The sequence below is a fragment of the Gasterosteus aculeatus genome, chromosome 17 (assembly GCF_964276395.1).
Source record: "Gasterosteus aculeatus chromosome 17, fGasAcu3.hap1.1, whole genome shotgun sequence".
NCBI lineage: Eukaryota > Metazoa > Chordata > Actinopteri > Perciformes > Gasterosteidae > Gasterosteus > Gasterosteus aculeatus.
In genome coordinates, this window is record NC_135705.1 from 10219087 (window position 1) to 10237741 (window position 18655).

The 18655-nt window shown below is 43.7% G+C and overlaps 1 protein-coding gene and 1 non-coding gene across 2 annotated transcripts; both read left to right on the forward strand.

Annotated features, from left to right (window-relative positions):
• Positions 1-587: 587 nt before the first annotated feature.
• LOC120835554 (G-protein coupled receptor 22) lies at positions 588-15305 on the forward strand. The gene is made up of 2 exons (XM_040204579.2): positions 588-955; positions 11433-15305. The coding sequence occupies exon 2, from the start codon at positions 11558-11560 to the stop codon at positions 13247-13249; it is 1692 nt and encodes a 563-aa protein (XP_040060513.1). The 5' UTR covers positions 588-955; positions 11433-11557; the 3' UTR covers positions 13250-15305.
• A 2342-nt stretch (positions 15306-17647) lies between these two features.
• trnaf-gaa (transfer RNA phenylalanine (anticodon GAA)) lies at positions 17648-17720 on the forward strand. The gene has a single exon. It is a non-coding gene; the product is annotated as a tRNA-Phe (tRNA).
• The last annotated feature ends 935 nt before the right edge of the window (positions 17721-18655 follow it).

Here is an 18655-nt window from a genome sequence, read left to right on the forward strand (position 1 = left end):
TTTGTCAGTGACCTTGGACGTGTATGCAGAGTGCTCGCCGTACAGCAGATGGAGGGCTGCACTTTATATTAGGGGGGATAATCCCAGGTGAAATATGGCTTCAAGCCTCATGAATCCAGCACATTGGAACGTGGAGTCCAACATGAGGGCAGACCCTTACTGTACAGCCCCCGGTGTGCAGCAAAGCGAGCACAGGAGCCTTCAAAAGCCTCCTCTACAGCGGGGGAGACTGATAGGATCGAAGTCGAAGCCGCAATCCGGTCATTTCCCTTTGAGGGAGACCAGGTGAAGTGTGTGCTGTGCGTTTTGAGGGAGCAAAGGGAGACTCCAGTCATTTGGAAATCTTGTTGGATTAGTACAGAAGGGTGGTCACCCTTGAGAAATCTCAGGTCGTCCTTGTGGAAGGACCCCCGCGCCCCCCACCCTCTCAACCCCCTCTCTTCCTCCCGCATCCTTGTCTCCTCCCCCTTCCAACAAAAAAATCCCCCTCCCTCCCTCCCTCCCTCCTCCGTGCGCTTGCAGATAACCGTATTGGTCGCTGGGCCGGAGCGACTGCGCTCCAGCGAGCAGTTAGCGCATTATCACGCGTTTGAGCGGTCCGTGTGCGCGAGGCTGTGGATCCGCCTCATGAAAGTGGACAGGTGTAGCGCGCCATGTTGATTGGGAAATGAAAAGAATAAAAAATAAATAAATAAAACGCCAAAACACTGTGATATTTACCTGCTCTGTGAGCCAGTGCTGCTCTCTGCAGCTGCAGCCGCTGCAGCCCCGCCGCCCCCTCCCGCTGTAATATTTATGACAAAACAGAGGCAAATCATTCTGGTCACGTTTTTTGGCTGACAGCCGCGCTGTCCTGGAGAGCTTTGGAGTGAGCCGCGCTCCAGTGCCGGAGATCTAGCGCAGCGCACCGAGTCCCGCAGTAGGATGTAAAGGGGGATTCCCAGTCACCGAACTGGTAAGTTTAACACTTCTTCCATGGTAGGGACATGTTGTGATGAAAAGTATAAAAAAAAAACATCCTCACGATTTTGATCGCATCTTCACAAATATATATATTTTTTGTAGATGAGACAATTTGTGTGTCAGGGATTAAATGGGGTAGATAACGGATCAAATGGTGGGCCGCCTCAGTGGGGGGACAAGACCGTCCAGACCTCGTTTTGATTCTGGAGGCGAGAATAACAACTCGCCAGCACTTCAGATGGGCCAGAAATCCTCTTCGGGACATTTCAGCGGCTCATTTGTATCGTTCTCTTTGCATTTTCGGCGCGGCGTGGGACACGATCGATTCCTCTGTCCGCGTTGGGCTTTTTCGTTCTGTGCAGCAAAAATCCGACAACTGTTCGTCCCAGAGGAGGAAAGACAATCTAATAGAGAAGACATGAGACAAGGCTCGTAGTCATTTTGATCGCCGAAGTCTGTCATTAGTGATTGTTGATATGCGTCAGTCACGTGAAGACATGGAGGCTCCCCGATCATGTGGCTCAGTTCACAAACTCATATTATTTTTAACATGTAATGCTTTAATAAGATAATGTTATTCCACAATTTACATAATGAGTTGGTCTCGAACTGGCATAAGCAAAGGATTGTGCATCATGGTGCCAATGCAGTTCTGTACCTTCATCACAAAGACCGCAAAAACAATCAAATACAATACGAAAAAAACAGTTTTCTTTAGTGAAGCAAAGTGTTCATGAGGCACTCTTCATGTTTCTTCCAAAGATCTATAAATATCGGGCTTGCTGTGTCTCGCCATGTGTTGTGGAGCAGTGTTTCCTGCAGTGCTCTCTTGTTGATGGGATGCGAAATGAGAGGTGGTGAAGTGGGTTTCTCACTGAAGCAAATAGTTTCAGTTGCTTTAATGTCAAACTGCTGTCTATTGGCAATTAGCAGACGATGCTTTGATAGAAGATCTAATGCTTTGGATCAATTCCTGCCATATGTTTTGCTTCTTGCCGTGAGGTTTTGAGGAATTTGAAATAAAAATACACAGTTTTGGTGCATTTCTTCCACATTGCTGCCTTCCCACATTCCCATATGCCTTCTGAATTCTCACATGTAACTTCTATTGGTAACATAATGAGTTTTAATTGACATTTAATTGGCTTGGCATAAAATACCAATGCAGTGTTTGTCTTTCATAAGTGTAGTTCATTTGTAAACAGCCGGCACATTATGGAATCTTTGTCAAACAAATAATATCTTCAGAATGCCTTTGATACATTTTATCAATGCTGCTTGTTGGATTGCAAGATGAACATAAGGTGATCACATGACCAATTTAATCTCTACTCAATCTTATCAAGTCTTTTTTTAATCTTACGATCAATTCGATTCTTTGAAAATACAGTAACGAGCTCATCTTGATATCAAGTAGCTCAGACTGGGAACACCAGGTGAACACCACCTCCAGGTGGACTTTTCTGATGAGACTGATGTAAAAACGCAGAAGTTTTCATGTTACGTTAAAGCTCCCCTTCCCCGTGATGTTTCCTGACTGTGTGCGTGTGTTTCCCGGTCTTCTTGAATCCCAAAGGGAAAAATTGTTTTAATATATTCCCATTTCCGTTCACTCTCATGAAGGCAGCCATGAGTTTGCTCTGCATGTGGGTCATTGTGTGTTTGCGTCTGTGCGTTTATTTATAGAGAAGCTTTGATGCTGCTGGTGGAGAAATATTCCACCACACATGTCACTCACCAGTTAGATACCACAGCGTAGTTGAGGGAAACTAATATTTTGCTTTCCCTCTGATCTGGGGAGTCCTATTTATCTTTTATATAACAAGACGCTGAAGAGGAGATGGTCAGAGTCTTGGTGACGCTGTTATAGGACAACAGTGTGGGAAAAACACGCAATATTTATTCAACAGCTGCTCATTTCTCTCTTTTATTTTTTTTAGCATTTAAGGACTTGAATATTGTTTTACTTGTGGCAATGCTTGTGTTACGTCTATAGAATGGACGCACAGCTATGCACACATTTTGAAGGACCGAAAAAGGTTATGTTAAAGAACCAATATTCAAAGGGTTGGCTTTTCACTGACAATTCAAAGCGGTCCAATTTTGGCCAATGTGTAAAAAGTCACTGAAGTACCCAGAAACAATCACATTTACCGCTGCCTAAGGTACCAGAAATAGGCTTTCTATTAACGGACAACTGTATATTTCTATATTTAGAACTATATTTTGACAAACATGCTTTCTTAATCGCCACAGAAGTTGTCAGAACGCAGTCTCCTAACTAGCCGGTGACTGCCTTGCACACAGATGTATTGCTAGTTGAGACGGCTGAGGCTGGGTACTCCTGCTGAGACTGAAAACACACTGCACTTATTTCCCTTAACCCTGCACAGTAAATCACTATGTTCCACAAAGTTCAAAGAAACATGGAGGTACAGCAGATCGTAGCATCAAAGGACAAAAGCAGGAGGAGAATGGTGGAAAAGTGAGACGCACGTTGAGCAAATAGAGAGAAGAGATGGACCGATAAATCATTAGAAGCGAGTGCAGTGACCAGGACGAAAATGGACTATAAAAAGAGGGATACAGAGCAACATGGAACCCATACACAGAGATTTTATTGACTCAGTGTGGCCACCCAGAGATATCAAACAGGAACGCAGCTTCTCGCTCGCATTTTTGTTGTGTATCCTTGTGGCGGATCACAAGATCGGCCATGTGAGTGAATGAGTGAGTGAGGGAGTGGGTGAGGGAGTGAGGGAGTATCTCGGCGGTCCGCGTCAAATCTCTCATGACACCGCAGCGAAATGCATTATGATTTCCGATAAACACAATTTCTCCAAACAACTTTTATTGCCTATTTCATGCTGCCTGCTGACTTCACTATAGCGTTCACCGGCCTGTAGACTCTGCAGCCTGAGACAGTTGGAGATAACAGTTTGCTAAGTATCTTGAAGCCTAAATACGCCTGTAAGACACGAGTGCAGACATCTGCATCGGCTGAAATGAGAGTGTGTATGTTGTGTGAGAAGTGCCAGGGGAAAATAGAACGTCTTCCATATACTTGCTGTCCCGACTGGTGGGACTGCAATTGTGATTTAGTCCAATATCATGGCTCTCCTGGTTTTCTAATGAAACCTCTTTATGCGGGAATGGAGAATGAATCTCTGACATTTTTGGTGGTGTGTTGCTGGGTTCCTCAGGTCAGACCGCTTACTGTCATTATGGTGTGTGAGTGCAGCCACCAGCAGTGAAATACCTTAATCACTTTAACCTGGCAGACAACTTCAGTCTTTTTCTCTAGTACCCATCGGTTCCACTTACTCGTTTGCTCTTTTTCTTTCCCTTCAATTGCCATTTTCTATTATCTTGACCTCTTTAAATTCTCTCCACTTCTCTAGTGCGGTCATTCGTGGACATTCGTGGAGTGAGAGTCAGTTTCAGCTGTAAAACATAATATATATGTGCAGAAATCCTCTCCCTAAAGGCACAAATCTGCTTCTGAATGCTAAATTTGATTAAATCCAAGCTGGTGGTGAACACTGCAGGAATGCCAAATTCCAGATTTGCTTTTTCACTGCAATGTCTTGTTATATGACTCCTTGGAGGGTTTGACGACTTATGCTACGGATTAATACTACTAATGAAGCGTGTCTCTTTCTTTTTGTGCTGCTAGATGAGTAAGGTCAATAGATCAATATACGGGTGGGGTGTGGGGGGGGGCACGCGACTCCCCATTGTTAGCGAATGAGAAAAAGCTTCTCCGTGTTAACTCGCCACACCCGCAGCGCACCCTCTCCATTCGCTGAAAGACGCAAGTGGCAGGCGCGTTGTCTAGTGGAATATGTTGGACCAGTCCGCCTGACTTATTGATGGTAGCGCTGCTCGTGCATCCAGTAGAGGCGGCACAGAGCACACCGGAAGCTGCTCTCTTTGGGCCTGTGCATTGCTGTGTTCGTGGCACTGTCACAATTGCTGAAGCGGCGCTGGTTTCGCTACTTTGCTGATCTGCAAGTGGTTGTAGCGTGCAGCAGACAAACAACAAAAGCAAATATTCTATGAGGAAGGAATTGCATTTGTAAGGCCTTTAGGGATACATACGATACATTTCAGTAATGTGGTAACTACAGAACTTGTTTACAAGAAAAATCCACAGGCCACATTAGGGATCAAATGTTTTATCCTTCCACTTATATACGTATAAACCTAACGTTTTGTCCACACATTTGGTTAGACTGTCAGAGCATCTTATAGGTGCCTTAAAGGGACATATTTAAACGGATTGGTTAGGATCTTAGCACCAAAGGCCCAAATATCCTGTCCAACTAATTGTCAAATAGCACACTAGATCCTACGTTTCCCACAATCCAGCGCCATCATATTCATTTTGTTCACTTTCCATTCGAACTTATTTCTGCTTTGTTTCAAGCACAATTTGTAATGTCAGGCTGTAATCCAAATGGTTGAAAGCTTTCTCCACACCTGTGGAACAACGTTATAAAAGTGTCCACATGCAGATTCATACTCCCTCACAAGATAACTGTTACATTGGTGAAGTGCACCTTCAAATGTTGAAAAATAATAAATCAACATCTCCTGGTTGTGAGAGATTTACAGTGTTGGTGTCCAGATCAATCCAGGTTTTTCTTGCTGAACAAGAACATAATCTGTCACATAATCACATAATCAGCAGTGAGTTTCGTGGTTTATTGTAGTGCAGCGTTCCAGCTACCTTGATGCCCTGTGACTTTATTATCTATTCACATCTAAAACCTGCCTAGGCGGAGGCAGCTTTTAGGCTACTTCACTGCGTTCGAACAACCCATTAACTCCCTCTGATGAAGAGGGCTGTTTAAAAGGACAGATGAAGGGAGACAAAGCTGATCACATCTGATCACTTCAGAACATGTAAGAAATGTTCAAGTAATTACAGATATAATACGGACATAATGAAAAGAGGGTAAATTGGAGATGCATAAAAGCGTTTACCCTCTTTTTATAATATTTTATATTCTTTTAATCATTGCTATTCTCTTTGATGGGCATGTGAGCAGCCTTCCAAAGCGCTGATTTACGTGACAGCGTCCACTTGCTGCAACTTAATTTGACCAAATTTGGCCAGCTTTCACTCTCAATTTTGATTTCTTCTTGTCTCATGAAACTCTGATTGCATTGCCGCCTTGATTGGTGCTTGTGACGAGTGGGTCTTATTTTTTACCAGCTCGGCTCTCTGTATAGCCGGATGTAGGCTACCAAGGAGTGTTTTTAATGAATGTGTGGAGCCAAATGAAATCCATCAAGCACGCTGTCAGGTGATAATGATGTGTCCCAACCTGTAGACGACAAGGTCTTTTTGTACAGTGCTGCTCATATAGATTACCAACTGTGATAATTAACTCGCCTCGTATAACTTCATTATTGATGTTCTGGTAGCAACCTGTCAGAATAGTGGGATATAAAGTGCATGGACAAACGAGTGGGATTATACACAGCCACAGATATTCCACTGTGTAAAAGCAGAAAGCCGTGTTGTAAGATGGATGGTGAGGGGAGGTGAGGCAGCACAACTAGGACTATCCAAAAGCGAGATGGATAGATGTAGTGAGCAGGGAGCAAACATCCCCCTCAAGCGAGCGCACGATTCAGCATCCATCTGCACACCCCTATGAGCCCCCCTCTCATCCATCACTCCCTGACTGCACCTACCTCCCATTCTCATCCTACCTCCCGTTACCCCCCCCCCCCCCCCCCGTTCCCCCACCGTCCCTTTGTCCCTAACTTTTCCCGGGCATAAGCGCCGATGGGATTCAGCAGTTTCGTAAGCACACAAGATGTCTTTCACCTCAGATGGCAATCCATCTTCCGCCGTATCTGCAGGGAGAGCGTGCAGAGACGTGGGCTGGCAGTGTGGGCTGGTGGCAGTTTGCCATACATTGTGGACTACATGGTGTGATGCTGTGTCTTAGCAGGAGTCACGATAAGCCATTTTCAGTTATGTGACGTTTGGCATCACGTTCATGTACAGCAGTGTTGGTTTGAACGGGCCTGAAGTTGCACTTCCACCTGTAATACACCTACTCTATTCTGTTTGCTGCATATTTAAAGCGGTGTTTTCTTGGGAGGTTTCTGCTGCTGTGTTAATCAGAGGCCCAGGGTGGAATGTTGTTGCTCTCACTGAGCAGGTTGTGTTGTTGGCCTGTCCAGGCCGCCTCGTTGGGAGCCTGCCAGGGATGCTGCTGCCCAGCTGCTGGGCTGCTGGCTGTTAGCGGTGCCGGATGAATCAAGTGGGAAAATGAAGTCTTTGATCGATCGTCTCACTGCGGACATTAGGAATGCCTAAGAGAGCCATGAGTCAGCGTGCTGCTTGTGTCGTCAGCCTCCTGTTAGTTTTGTCCTTCACTCACCTTTCTTGACACATGATGCTAGTTTCCCTTTACTTGCAAACTTTCCACTCCTATAATAATCTTAGTTTCCCCATTCTGTATTCATCAAAGAGGAAAGAAATAACAATTTCCCCACAGATAATAAGTTTCTCTTTTAAATCTTATTTTTGGAAAGAAAACAATTACACAAATCCACTTTATTTATTGTTGTCCAAGTGTGAACGGCTCTGACAATCCCGTCCCTGAGGTGAATGCGAAGCTCTTACAGGAGAGCTGAATCATTTCCAGCAGCTGGAATTAAACCACAGCGGCAGGTTTACTGTTTAAAAATAAGAATTCCTGCCCAGAGGAGATACAGACACTTAAACCCAGACTTTTCAGATAACATTAGATGGCCAAACCATCAGCTTATGGAAGATTGAGCTGCTTATCTGTCATTCTTAAGTAGTCCCGCTTCCAGCTATTATACTTCTATTGATTTATAGCAATACTAAGTCAGTCACAGAGTCTGAAAATAACAGCTTCTTTTTTTTTGGAACTATTTTAACACTTTAAATCACCACACAAATGGTCTATAACAGACAGACATAGTCGTATGTGGAACGTTGTAACACCCTCAGAAAAATGCTGACCAAGCACATGAAGTGTTATTCATGGTATAATTAGATTATAATTATAATAAATAATTGCCAACTACCATGGTCACATCTAGATTGCAGAGGAGCGGGGTGATAAAATGGGGCCCTCGTGCTTGGTGCAGGATCAGCACTTTCAACAGCAGCTGGTTGAGACGTCGGCATGTAGCAGTACAGGAGACAGATTTAATAAACCTTTTCCGCCTCATATCAGACATCCCGGCAGGCGCGAGTGTGTTGTTTATCAGACATGTGCACTGGCCCGGAAGCACAGTTGTCGTCTCAGGTGAATTTTGTGTGAAGTAAGTGATGTGTGCTTCTTAACTTTGAAGTAGGATTAGAGAAGTGACATTATCTGAATAATGGTTCCATGTCAGATGTTTTTTGGGGGCTAAAAGGGGCACTGTATGCAGGTGTTACTTACTAATTACTAGTAGTTAATTGTACGTTTTTAAAAAATATAAATAAAAACATAATGACTGGCTGAAAAAGACAGTTTTGGCTTGAATTAATCTTGGCATCCACAAGCTCCTGCGGCAATCTCTTAATTGCCCTCTTTTGATAAAACTGTGCAGTTATCATGTGAATCCAGCGCATATCAGCTATATTTCACTCTTGCTCACGGTCTCATGTACACTGCTATGACGTGTTATTTTATTTCCCAAAGACATAGCTAATAGACCACGATAATAAAAAGCCATACAATATGTTGTTTTAGACTCCGTCTGGGCCAAAAGGAGGCCCACTTTTTGTCTTTGTGCTTGGAAGAAGCAATTTAACCTGTGATGAGAGACGTGTTGCCGGGAGAAAGAAACGAGGACAGCTGAGAACGCCTGCAAGGAAATTCCACAAAGAGAAGCGTAACAAAGCATGGAAGTTTTTACACTGGAAATAGGAGGTTGTGCAGTCCCTGTGTAATTTACAGTAATTTATAGGGTTAAATCGATTTACCAAAACCAATAGAAGACTCAGTGACTGAAATGAAGCCATCCTCTATGATGATAACGGAAATCCAAAGAACTATTAGGCACCAAAGCAGTTGTACTAGACTTTTTAGATTTAAATCCCCAATTGTTTTATATAATGTTACCGTAACCTCTTAGAGCATAAGAAAAACCACCCAAACCACTGTGTTTACACGGTCTAGTGTCCTTCCTTCCTCTGTCCCTATACATACTATTATGTGGGGACTGCTCCTGCCTGCAGGTCAGAATCACAGCTGACAAAATGTCATAAGCCCTGAATATGAAATGCAGGGCTTATGACATTTTGTCTTGCCCCCAAACTGCCTTCTAACACAGACTTATTTTTTCTACTTTATTGTTTGTGGACTTGTGGCTCTCATCCTTTACCTGATCGTCACAAAGCGAGTATTCATTATTAATGGGCTGAATGTGGCTCATTGTTGCCATTGGTCACAGAGTAACATAAACAACTCCTGTTGAAAGCAATGCAGTTCGCTCATTTCACCGGTACACAATCATCCCTTTGTGGTTATTGGCAGGACTGTTGAGAGAAATGGGCGACTGGTAGAATGAGTAATTGCAGAGAAGCGTTTTACTCATGTGAAAAAAGAACACATTTTCTGTGGAGATGAAAACTCGGATAACAGGTGATTCGTTCTATTGGATTTCTTTTTGATTGCGTAATGCTACATTTACATTAACATTTACGTTTTACATAAATGGTGAATTCAGTTTTTCTCCTGACATTAATTTACTGAAATGCTTCAAACACATACTTGCATGAGATGCAAGACACTGTCAGGTCAATGCAGTATTGACTTGTATGTTGCCTCTGTCATTGTTGTAAGTGATTTGCTTTCATACGTACACTATTCCTTTGTTTGCTCCTTGATTCTCTCATGGCACTTTGATCTCTACCATATTGAACAAAGAATGCTAACACACTTTATTTTGACGGCATTAACACAAGATATTCTGTGGTTCAGAGAGGAGATGGGTAGTGTGTTTGGTCTTTTCCCGGGCCTCAGGCTTGCTAAATTAGCAGATCAAGGATGCTTCAGATTAATATCCCAACACCACAAACCCCATGGAACCCATTTGTGAATTAAGAAAGACCATTGTTCCTTACTGAGTCCTGTTCTGCCTCTAGCTCCTTTTCAGACGGCAAATTAGGCGGAAAGAAAGTGAGATAAAACCATGGAAAAAGGGCATGCAAGAAGGTGAGAGCAAATGCCGGGGCAGAGGAAAGGCTAACAGCGAGGGCCGACGTCAACGCTGCTGGTGAAAACCACCTGTTGCTTTTACTTCAGAGACTCAGTGAATCGATTTTTTTCTCCCCTCTCCACATATCAACAAGAGGTTTCATATCTAATCAACTAAAGCTTTATGAGCTTCCTTCCCGAAGACGGGAGAGCGTGCCCTCGGCCATGAATCAAATGATCTACATGCAAAGCAGTCTGTCTCAGCCAGAACACTGAAAGGGGAGCAGAGTAAGAGGGGACGTGAGGGATGTAGGAAAACATATGAGACAGAGGAGGTGTGGAGCGGGGTCGCCAGGAGCAGGTCTCCCTCTGATAGCATTGTTTATGTGCCGCTGTCCGTGGATCATTGATCCATTCGTCTTCATTATGACTCCCTGTGAGATGTATTAACTGCTGCCACCCTCAGTTGGGGGCCTGCCATGTTGACACGGTTCCTGTACCAGCCTACCAATGTCCCTGCCACCTCTCCACTTGGCGGCAGAAGCTGATCGTTTTATTCCGCTTATGGCAAAAACAATAGCACGATTTTAAGTGTTTTTATTTTTATTTTTCTAATTAGCAAATATATTTGTATAGTCATTAATTGTACAAATCCGGTAGAGATAAATCGTACTATGACAGTATACTGATGTTGAGTGTCACTGCCATCTTTACAGTACAGTTGTGTATTGTTTCTTAATGTTTCCATTGGCCTTTTTTGCGAGCTTCCCGACCTATTTATCTGCTGTATGTTGCATAATAATGAATCAAACATCTATCCACTCCTGCTAATGTGAAGCATGGTTACATCTTTGTGATAACGTTTTGTAAAGTACATCAACAGTAAGCACAGTCAGGCTATAAATCCTTTTTCATTTGTTAAAATGTATTGACTGTTCTGGTGCCGAGTCCCTGCTTAATGCACTCCTGCTCGCAAATGACCCCCGAGAGACTTCCTGCTCCAATTCCTGTCTGAACTCCATTGCAAAGTATGGTGTTGTCTAACAACTCGAGCCCAGTGAGGCATCATGGGTCATCAGCAGCAGCGGCTGAGTCTGATCCCCTGACAAGATCCCTTTCACCTCGTTCTGTCAACTCCTCGCTCCCCGCCACTTGTCAAATCTGACAAATTTCACTCTTACTTGCTGTGCAGTGTTATTTTCGAGTAAATATGAGACAAGCTGATGGATAACTGTGTGATCTTTCTGTCATCTCTGTCTTTCTACTCTTTTCTTTTTTTCACAGCTTCAACCACAGATCCGGCTATCATCCTCATCGCTGTCTCGTTTGAGCCACAAGAAAAAGAAAGACGGAGCATGGTCTGGCGTGGTGGCCGCCGTTGCTATGTGTGAGGGAGTGCTGTGGCGTCAATGGAGACCGAAGGCTATAGTGACCTCCTGGAGACCAGCGATGGTCAGGGGGTAGGCCTGCTGGATGGAGGGGGTGAGGTGAGGATGGAAGAAGGCTGGAGCACACCCTACCCCCTTGGCTTCCAAGTTTCCCTGACCACGGTGCTGATGCTGGAGCTGGTGTTGGGCTTCAGCAGCAACCTGACCGTTCTTGTCCTCTACTGTGCACAGTCCAACCTGGTGGATTCAGTCAGCAACCTGGTCACAGTCAACCTCCATGTGCTGGACATACTGGTCTGTCTGCTGTGTCTGCCACTGACTGTCGCTGTGATCCTGCTACCGGCGAACGAAAGCGGAGTCGGCAGCTTGGCCACGCTGTGCTGCTTTCATGAGGCTTGTGTCACATTCACCAGTGTGGCCACAGCAGTCAATGTGCTGGTTATCAGCTTGGACCGATATGACATCTCTGTGCGTCCGGCCAGTCGTCTGCTGACACCCAGGAGGGCAGCACTACTCCTGGCAGCGGTTTGGGTCGTGTCTCTGGCTGTCTTCTTCTTGCCCTTCCTTGAGGGGGATTTCTTCTCTTCGGCGGTTAAGGACAATAAGGATGAGCAGCCGAGAGGGCAGAACAATGACTCTGAGTTAACCACTGGGCTGAGCCCCATATTTTCCTCCATCTCTCCTTCCTCCTTACCATCAACTCATTCTTCCTCCCCCACACACCACCTCACTCCAGTATGGCAGAACAGGACGCTGCTGTGCGTAGGAGGCCAGGGGTATTACACAGGCCTGGCTATGTATTACCACTTGTTACTCCAGGTGCCATGCTTCTTCATCGCCGTAGCCGTCATGTTGTTCACCTACTCTAAGATCCTGCAGGCCCTCAACATTCGAATAGGCTCCCACATGATGAGGAGTAAGCGTGCAAAGGACTCCACCTGCAGGATACGCTGCAGGAGGCAGAGGAGGAAGAAGGAGCTGAGTCTGCCCACGGAGGTAGTGTCCTCCAACCAGAACCAGAATCTCACCAATCCACCTCTCATCCCGTCGCTCACACCTACACCAACATCGCCCCAACCCCTGCGCTCCATGCCCCAGGCGATGTCTGACAGCGGAGCGACAATAACTACTGTCAGTACTGCTGCCACCACCCCGATAGCAACGACCCCGGCCACCCCTGCTTCTCCAACCCCAGTTTCAGCCCCAGCACAGCCCCATGCCACCTCCCCGCTGCCCGCGTCCACCATGGGTGTGCAGGCCTCGGTCTCTGCCATCATCGCCCTGAGGCGAGCGGTGCGCAGGCACAGGGACCGCCGAGAGCGCCAACGTCGCGTCCTTAAAATGTCCCTGCTCATCATATCCACCTTCCTGGGCTGCTGGGCCCCTCTGTCGGCTGTCAACGTTCTGATCCTGTGCATGGGTCCCAGCGACAGCCTGGTGCGGCTGCGCCTATGGTTCTTGGCGATGGCCTACGGAACCACTATCTTTCATCCCCTGCTTTATGCTTTCACCAGGCAAAAGCTGCGCCGTGCCCTCAAAACACGTGTCAAGAAAAGGGTGGTGTCCCTTCTCCAGGTAGACCCGGCTCCCAGCGGAGGGACAGTTATTCATAATTCCTGGGTGGAGGGGGGAGGCCAGAGGAAGAGTCGCAAGCCGCGAGTGGAGGCCAGTGAGGGCACTGACCGGTGCCTCACGGAGGCAGTGAGGGAATGAGGCCGTTCTTCAGTGTGTTTGCATGAGGCAGTGAGTGTGTGTGTGTGTGTGTGAATTTTTATCTATTTTACCAATTTGCTAGAGATGGATCATGTGTATATTTGCGCATGGATGTGAGAAAAAAAACTGTTAGTTTACAAAGGTCAGGACAAATCCTGTGACCACTTGTTCCAGGCAGATGTGGAAGCAGACGAGTCCAGGGCTTCAATTAGGGCCTTTACACGACTCTCTTTACACAGGGCCTCATTAGTCCACCTTCTGACTGACAAGGTGGCCACCGTGTCTCCATGACAACACTGGGGAAGCATACACCATAGCCATGTATGATAAAAACAATAGTGTGCAGTTGTATAGGATAACGGTTAGACAACAGCAAATGCATACATAACTGCTCCTGCGTGCACTTTCAACTTGCATGTGCATGTACATATGCCACACACACACACAAACACACACCTACACCTAAACAGGCACACTAATCTATATTTAGTCATTATCTGTGAAAGCACACCAATATCTACCTGCACAGATATTCTCAGTGAAATCAATATTAATGGAAGTCTATATTTCTCTTTATTTCCTTCATTTATTCATGCCTTAATTGAGTTATTAATATATTCTTGTGGTGCTGAATGTCCAGCTGTATGTTTACAATAATGTATCAGAGTGATAGGACAGATACTGTATATGGTATAGCAAATTAACAGCGGGTAAATACCAGCATTCAGAAGTTTACAAGCTTGTATGAAACTTCCAGGAAACTGCAAAAAAAACGGATTTTCAATTGCGAAAGGCACCATATTTTGGAAGGAATGTTTGTAAGTTAAAGCTCAAAGGCATGACTTTAATTTTGATTTATTGAACAAACCGAATGAGTAAAAATCCTGATGACGTAACCGAGGGCGTGTGATTGCGATTGTATGTTTGCATGTGTGCATGTAGGCATTAGTCTTTGCGTGTGCGGTTGCGTAAATGGATAAAGGAGTGTGTTTGCGATTATGTGCAATAAATTCTGAGAAAAGCAATGACCCCTGGGATGTGAACAAAGCGAATGTGAACACAGAGTTTATGGTTTTCTACATATGGTTTAAATTAATAGGGGGAAGAGAGAAGAAAGGGGACTTAATCATCTGATTAACAGAAAAAGGCCAATGGGCATAATGTAAAGGCAGAATACTTTGAGCAATCTTAACTACACAGGCTACAGTAATACTGAAATTGTATCACCTCAGTTTTAAAGTGGAAATCAAAGGGCAACATTTTGTGGAAATGAAATGCTGTCTGTAGTCACTGCAGGTAAACTAGCATCTTATACCGGAGGTATTCCATCATCGGGCAAAAGAAACTGGTGCCATGGGACGTCTCCTCGTATTAGCTGCTGGTTGCTCTGCAGGTCGGAGTCACTGCTGTTGGACAGAACTTTGAATGACTGCGGAGGGAAAAGGCCTCTGTCAGCTTCTGGACCGAGTCCTGGACATGTTTCACTATATCTATATCTCTCTTTCTCCTCAGGGCTTCATGTCTCATTTCTCAAAGTGCTGGACATAAAACAATAAACCAGCCCTCAATCAGCTGTTGTATAATGGGTGTTACAGTAGATTTATGTCAGTAAGTAGATAGAGTACACTTTAAGCTTTATATGGGCTCGTGGAGAGCGTCTTTTGGATTTTGGATCTCCTTCATCCTCAAACCTTTTACAATATTTGTGAGCCAGACAAAAATACAATAATTCTTGTGTATTCATGTACATATTTCAGGGATGTAAATATTGAAGTGTCTGTTTTGGGGGTTTTAGTCAAAGAAGATAGTTTTTATTTTAGTCACAATCATCTGCCGGACAGAAAATCAGCCATTGTGATGAACTCTAAATGAGTTTGAAAGCTACTGTAACAAGAAGATACATGTAAGTGTATTTGTGTTAATACTATATGTGTGTACACTGTACTGTACATTTATGAACATGTGTATAAATATTAGTATTGTATACAATTTATATTATGTGTTATTGTATAGATCGGAACAGAATCTGTATTAAAAAAGATGATCTAAGAACTGACTAATCTCAGTGTCTGTTTCATACACGTTTAATGTTCAATGCATTGGTTTCCATCTTTCAAATATAATATTTTACTTTTATATAATTTAACAAATAAATGTATTTACACATTTCTGCCTAGATGCCTTTGTATCTGCTAGGATACTATAATGAATATGTATATGGATGTCTTCTTTTTCATTTCAGATTTTTTACACAAACAAAAAGAGATAAAGAAAACTCAATTACAGAAAATGTATAGATTTTGCAGAAATGCCTTGTAAAAATCCATACAATCACATTTATGTATATAATGACATTCTTAATAATCACACTTTAAGAGTTCAGAACGATCTAATCTGTATTGGAAAAGATGACAATTTTGTTTCTCGAATATTGGCGACCTTTGCAACAAAAAGTTGCCTCCTTTACTGGGCCGTGGAGGCAGTCTGCTAAGAACGTCTTGAAATTCATCCTGCACAGTGTAACTGCGCGAGGCCTCCATAATACTTAATACCAATACACAAATACAGAGACTCCTTTTTCAAAGCTTCTCCTCCATTTCTACATTTCCCTGCTCCTCACTACTCGTCTCTTCGATCCCTAAATCTAGAAACTCCGTCCTAGATACCTGCAGTATTTAGTTCTGACTGTGGTGAACCCTCACTGGGAGGTAACAACTGTGCTAATCACCAATACTAATGACACTTGTTAGTCAGGTAAGAATCTGTCAAGGCAGCTCAACCTCAGAATGTTAACACTTCATTTATTTATTTTATCAAAACAAAACTGTGTGCTAATACATGTGTGGAAGCCTGTGTGTGTGTGTGTGTGTGTGTGTGTGTGTGTGTGTGTTTGTGTTTGTTTGTTGCCTTACTGACTCAACACCAAAGATTCCTCCATTCTGCTTGAAAATCTCATCACCTCCTCTTTCACACCCTCATTCCCTCTCCTGGTTCTCCTTTTTATTCCGTCAGCCTGCATCTCTCTCATCTCTTATCCACACTCAGGCCTTCAAGAACAAAGCGAGGAACAGCTGCAGTGTTGGTGAAGGAAGGAAAGTCACCTTGGGGGATGACAGAGGAATGAGAGAGAGAGAGAGAGAAAGAGAATCGGAGGCAGTATTGAGTGGAGATTATAGGAAGAAGGGGAGGCATAGGAGCTGGCACTGGGACATCATATGACTAATAAAGGGAAAACACTGCATCACTGCAGAACCTCAAAAGATAAAACAAAGTGGAGAAAGATGAGATTTCACAGATTTACTGTTTTCTCATAATATTGCACCATGCCCCTCATGTTAGGGTAGTATAGTATTTATAGTCTGTTACAGCTTTGACTGGATTGGGTGGACCGGCCGGTCCCAGTTCTTGCAGACGTCTTTAGATTTGGCCAATATTGAATAGATTTCAATATTATCTGATGCTGAGATGTTAATCGATACAGTTCTGAAAATGTTCGTGTTTACTCGAGGTATGTTGAGACGTGCTTGTTCATAACACAAGTAACAGAAAAGGAATTTGCAGATTGCAAGTAGGATGTGCCAAATACATGGAACACCTAATGTACATCATGTTAAATATGTGTATGAAAGGTTGTGATTAGGTATATGGGTGATACTAAATATGTAAATCTTAATATGTTTCATATTCATTCAACCTTCCACCACAGTGATGCACGAAACCACCGCGACCTCTCAGCGCATCAAGCGGGGCGCAAACTGTGACGTCATCAGCTTACGTGTCGCCTTTGCAAGTCAGAACGTTACGTTAGAATACGAGCTGGTAACAAAGCACACACAACGAAACGAGCTCAATGAGTCAAACGAAAACAAAGGCCTCGGTGGTGTCAAGTGTTGGTTTAACGGAAGTCACATCCATGCGATGTTATTCTTTATTTAACGTTACTCATAATTAACTGGTCCCTAAACACAGCGTTCATTTTTCTTAACCAAACCTTACTTGGTTACCCAATTGTTTCTATCATGCCTGCATTATGATCTCGCTGTTAAAAGGGTCGTATTTGTATGGGATCACGTTTTCCTGTGGAACAAGGGTTTATAATATCAAACACAGTCTTTCGCTGCTCTGCTCTTTCTCTGATGACGTGCCAACCAGCCTTTTGTGCTCACCAATGTCGCCATCATGTGTTCGAACTATAGCATATATAGCAATATAGCATGAGGAGGACTCGGTATTTCTCCGAAGTTACAGTCCACTGACATTGTGGCTTCTTTGTCATTGTTTTCTTTGATGAGCCCCGTGTTCTTTTGTGCTTCGGGTACTACACGTTTACCTTAGTGTAGAAAAAAAGCTGGTTGAATACAAGAACTATATTAGTAGTTGCTGCAGTACCTACCATGCGCCGAAATAGCTCAGTTGGGAGAGCGTTAGACTGAAGATCTAAAGGTCCCTGGTTCGATCCCGGGTTTCGGCAGCTACGTGTTCCTTTTAGTCTGTTTGTATTTTATTTTTTCAATCACGCCATTTCAAAACGATAGCAGGTCAATCAATGCGCGGGTATTACTGATTATTTGTTATGCGAAATTTATTAATGTTTCTTTGTCATGGTTAGGTGGTTTAAAAATAATGGTACTGGGGTTCAATACAAAATATGTGAATGTGAAGCAACAATGCATACAAACCCGCATAATTAGTGTGATAGTATCGCATTTCTTCTAAAAATCGAGTAGATTAAAGTATAATGCGGGGAAAGAACTTCTTGTGTGGACCCACATTCTCTAATTATACTTCTCACTGCTTCGTCTTTCAAATATTTGGATGTATAGTTCACTGTTTCTTGTTTAAAATCTTAAACACTCTTAAACAATGTTTACGAACACCGGAACCGGAAACACGTCAACCACGTTAGTACATTTAAAATTAGTTCACTAAAACCTTCACCAGGGGGCGATGTTGACTAATAGGTTATTGAACTTGAGCGGCTCTTTTGAAAGTTCATCTTCGGGCAATGAACCAACTGAACATTAGATCGCAGGAAATTCTCTCTTCAAACGTCTTTACGCTGTTACTTCTACGTCTGTGCCTTCTGACCTTTGTATGTAGTACATATGATCTACCATCATCATTTGTCTTTCACTTTTTCACTTTCTCCCAGTGAGAGTCCCCCAGTTAAGATCCAGACCACTCCTTAGTTTATTTATACACACCTTTCTCAGGGAGGAGTAAACTCGTTGCTCTCCAAACACGTCCTGTTAAATGTTTATTTTGTTTGTGTAGGTAGATTAGGTTTGCAGGAGAAAGACAAAGTGTCTGTTGTCTGTTTAAGAAGCAGACAGAAAGGGAGGGTGTGTTTAAACTTGACCTCTATACTTCATACTATTCGTCCTCCGAAGTTAAGAAACCTTGATA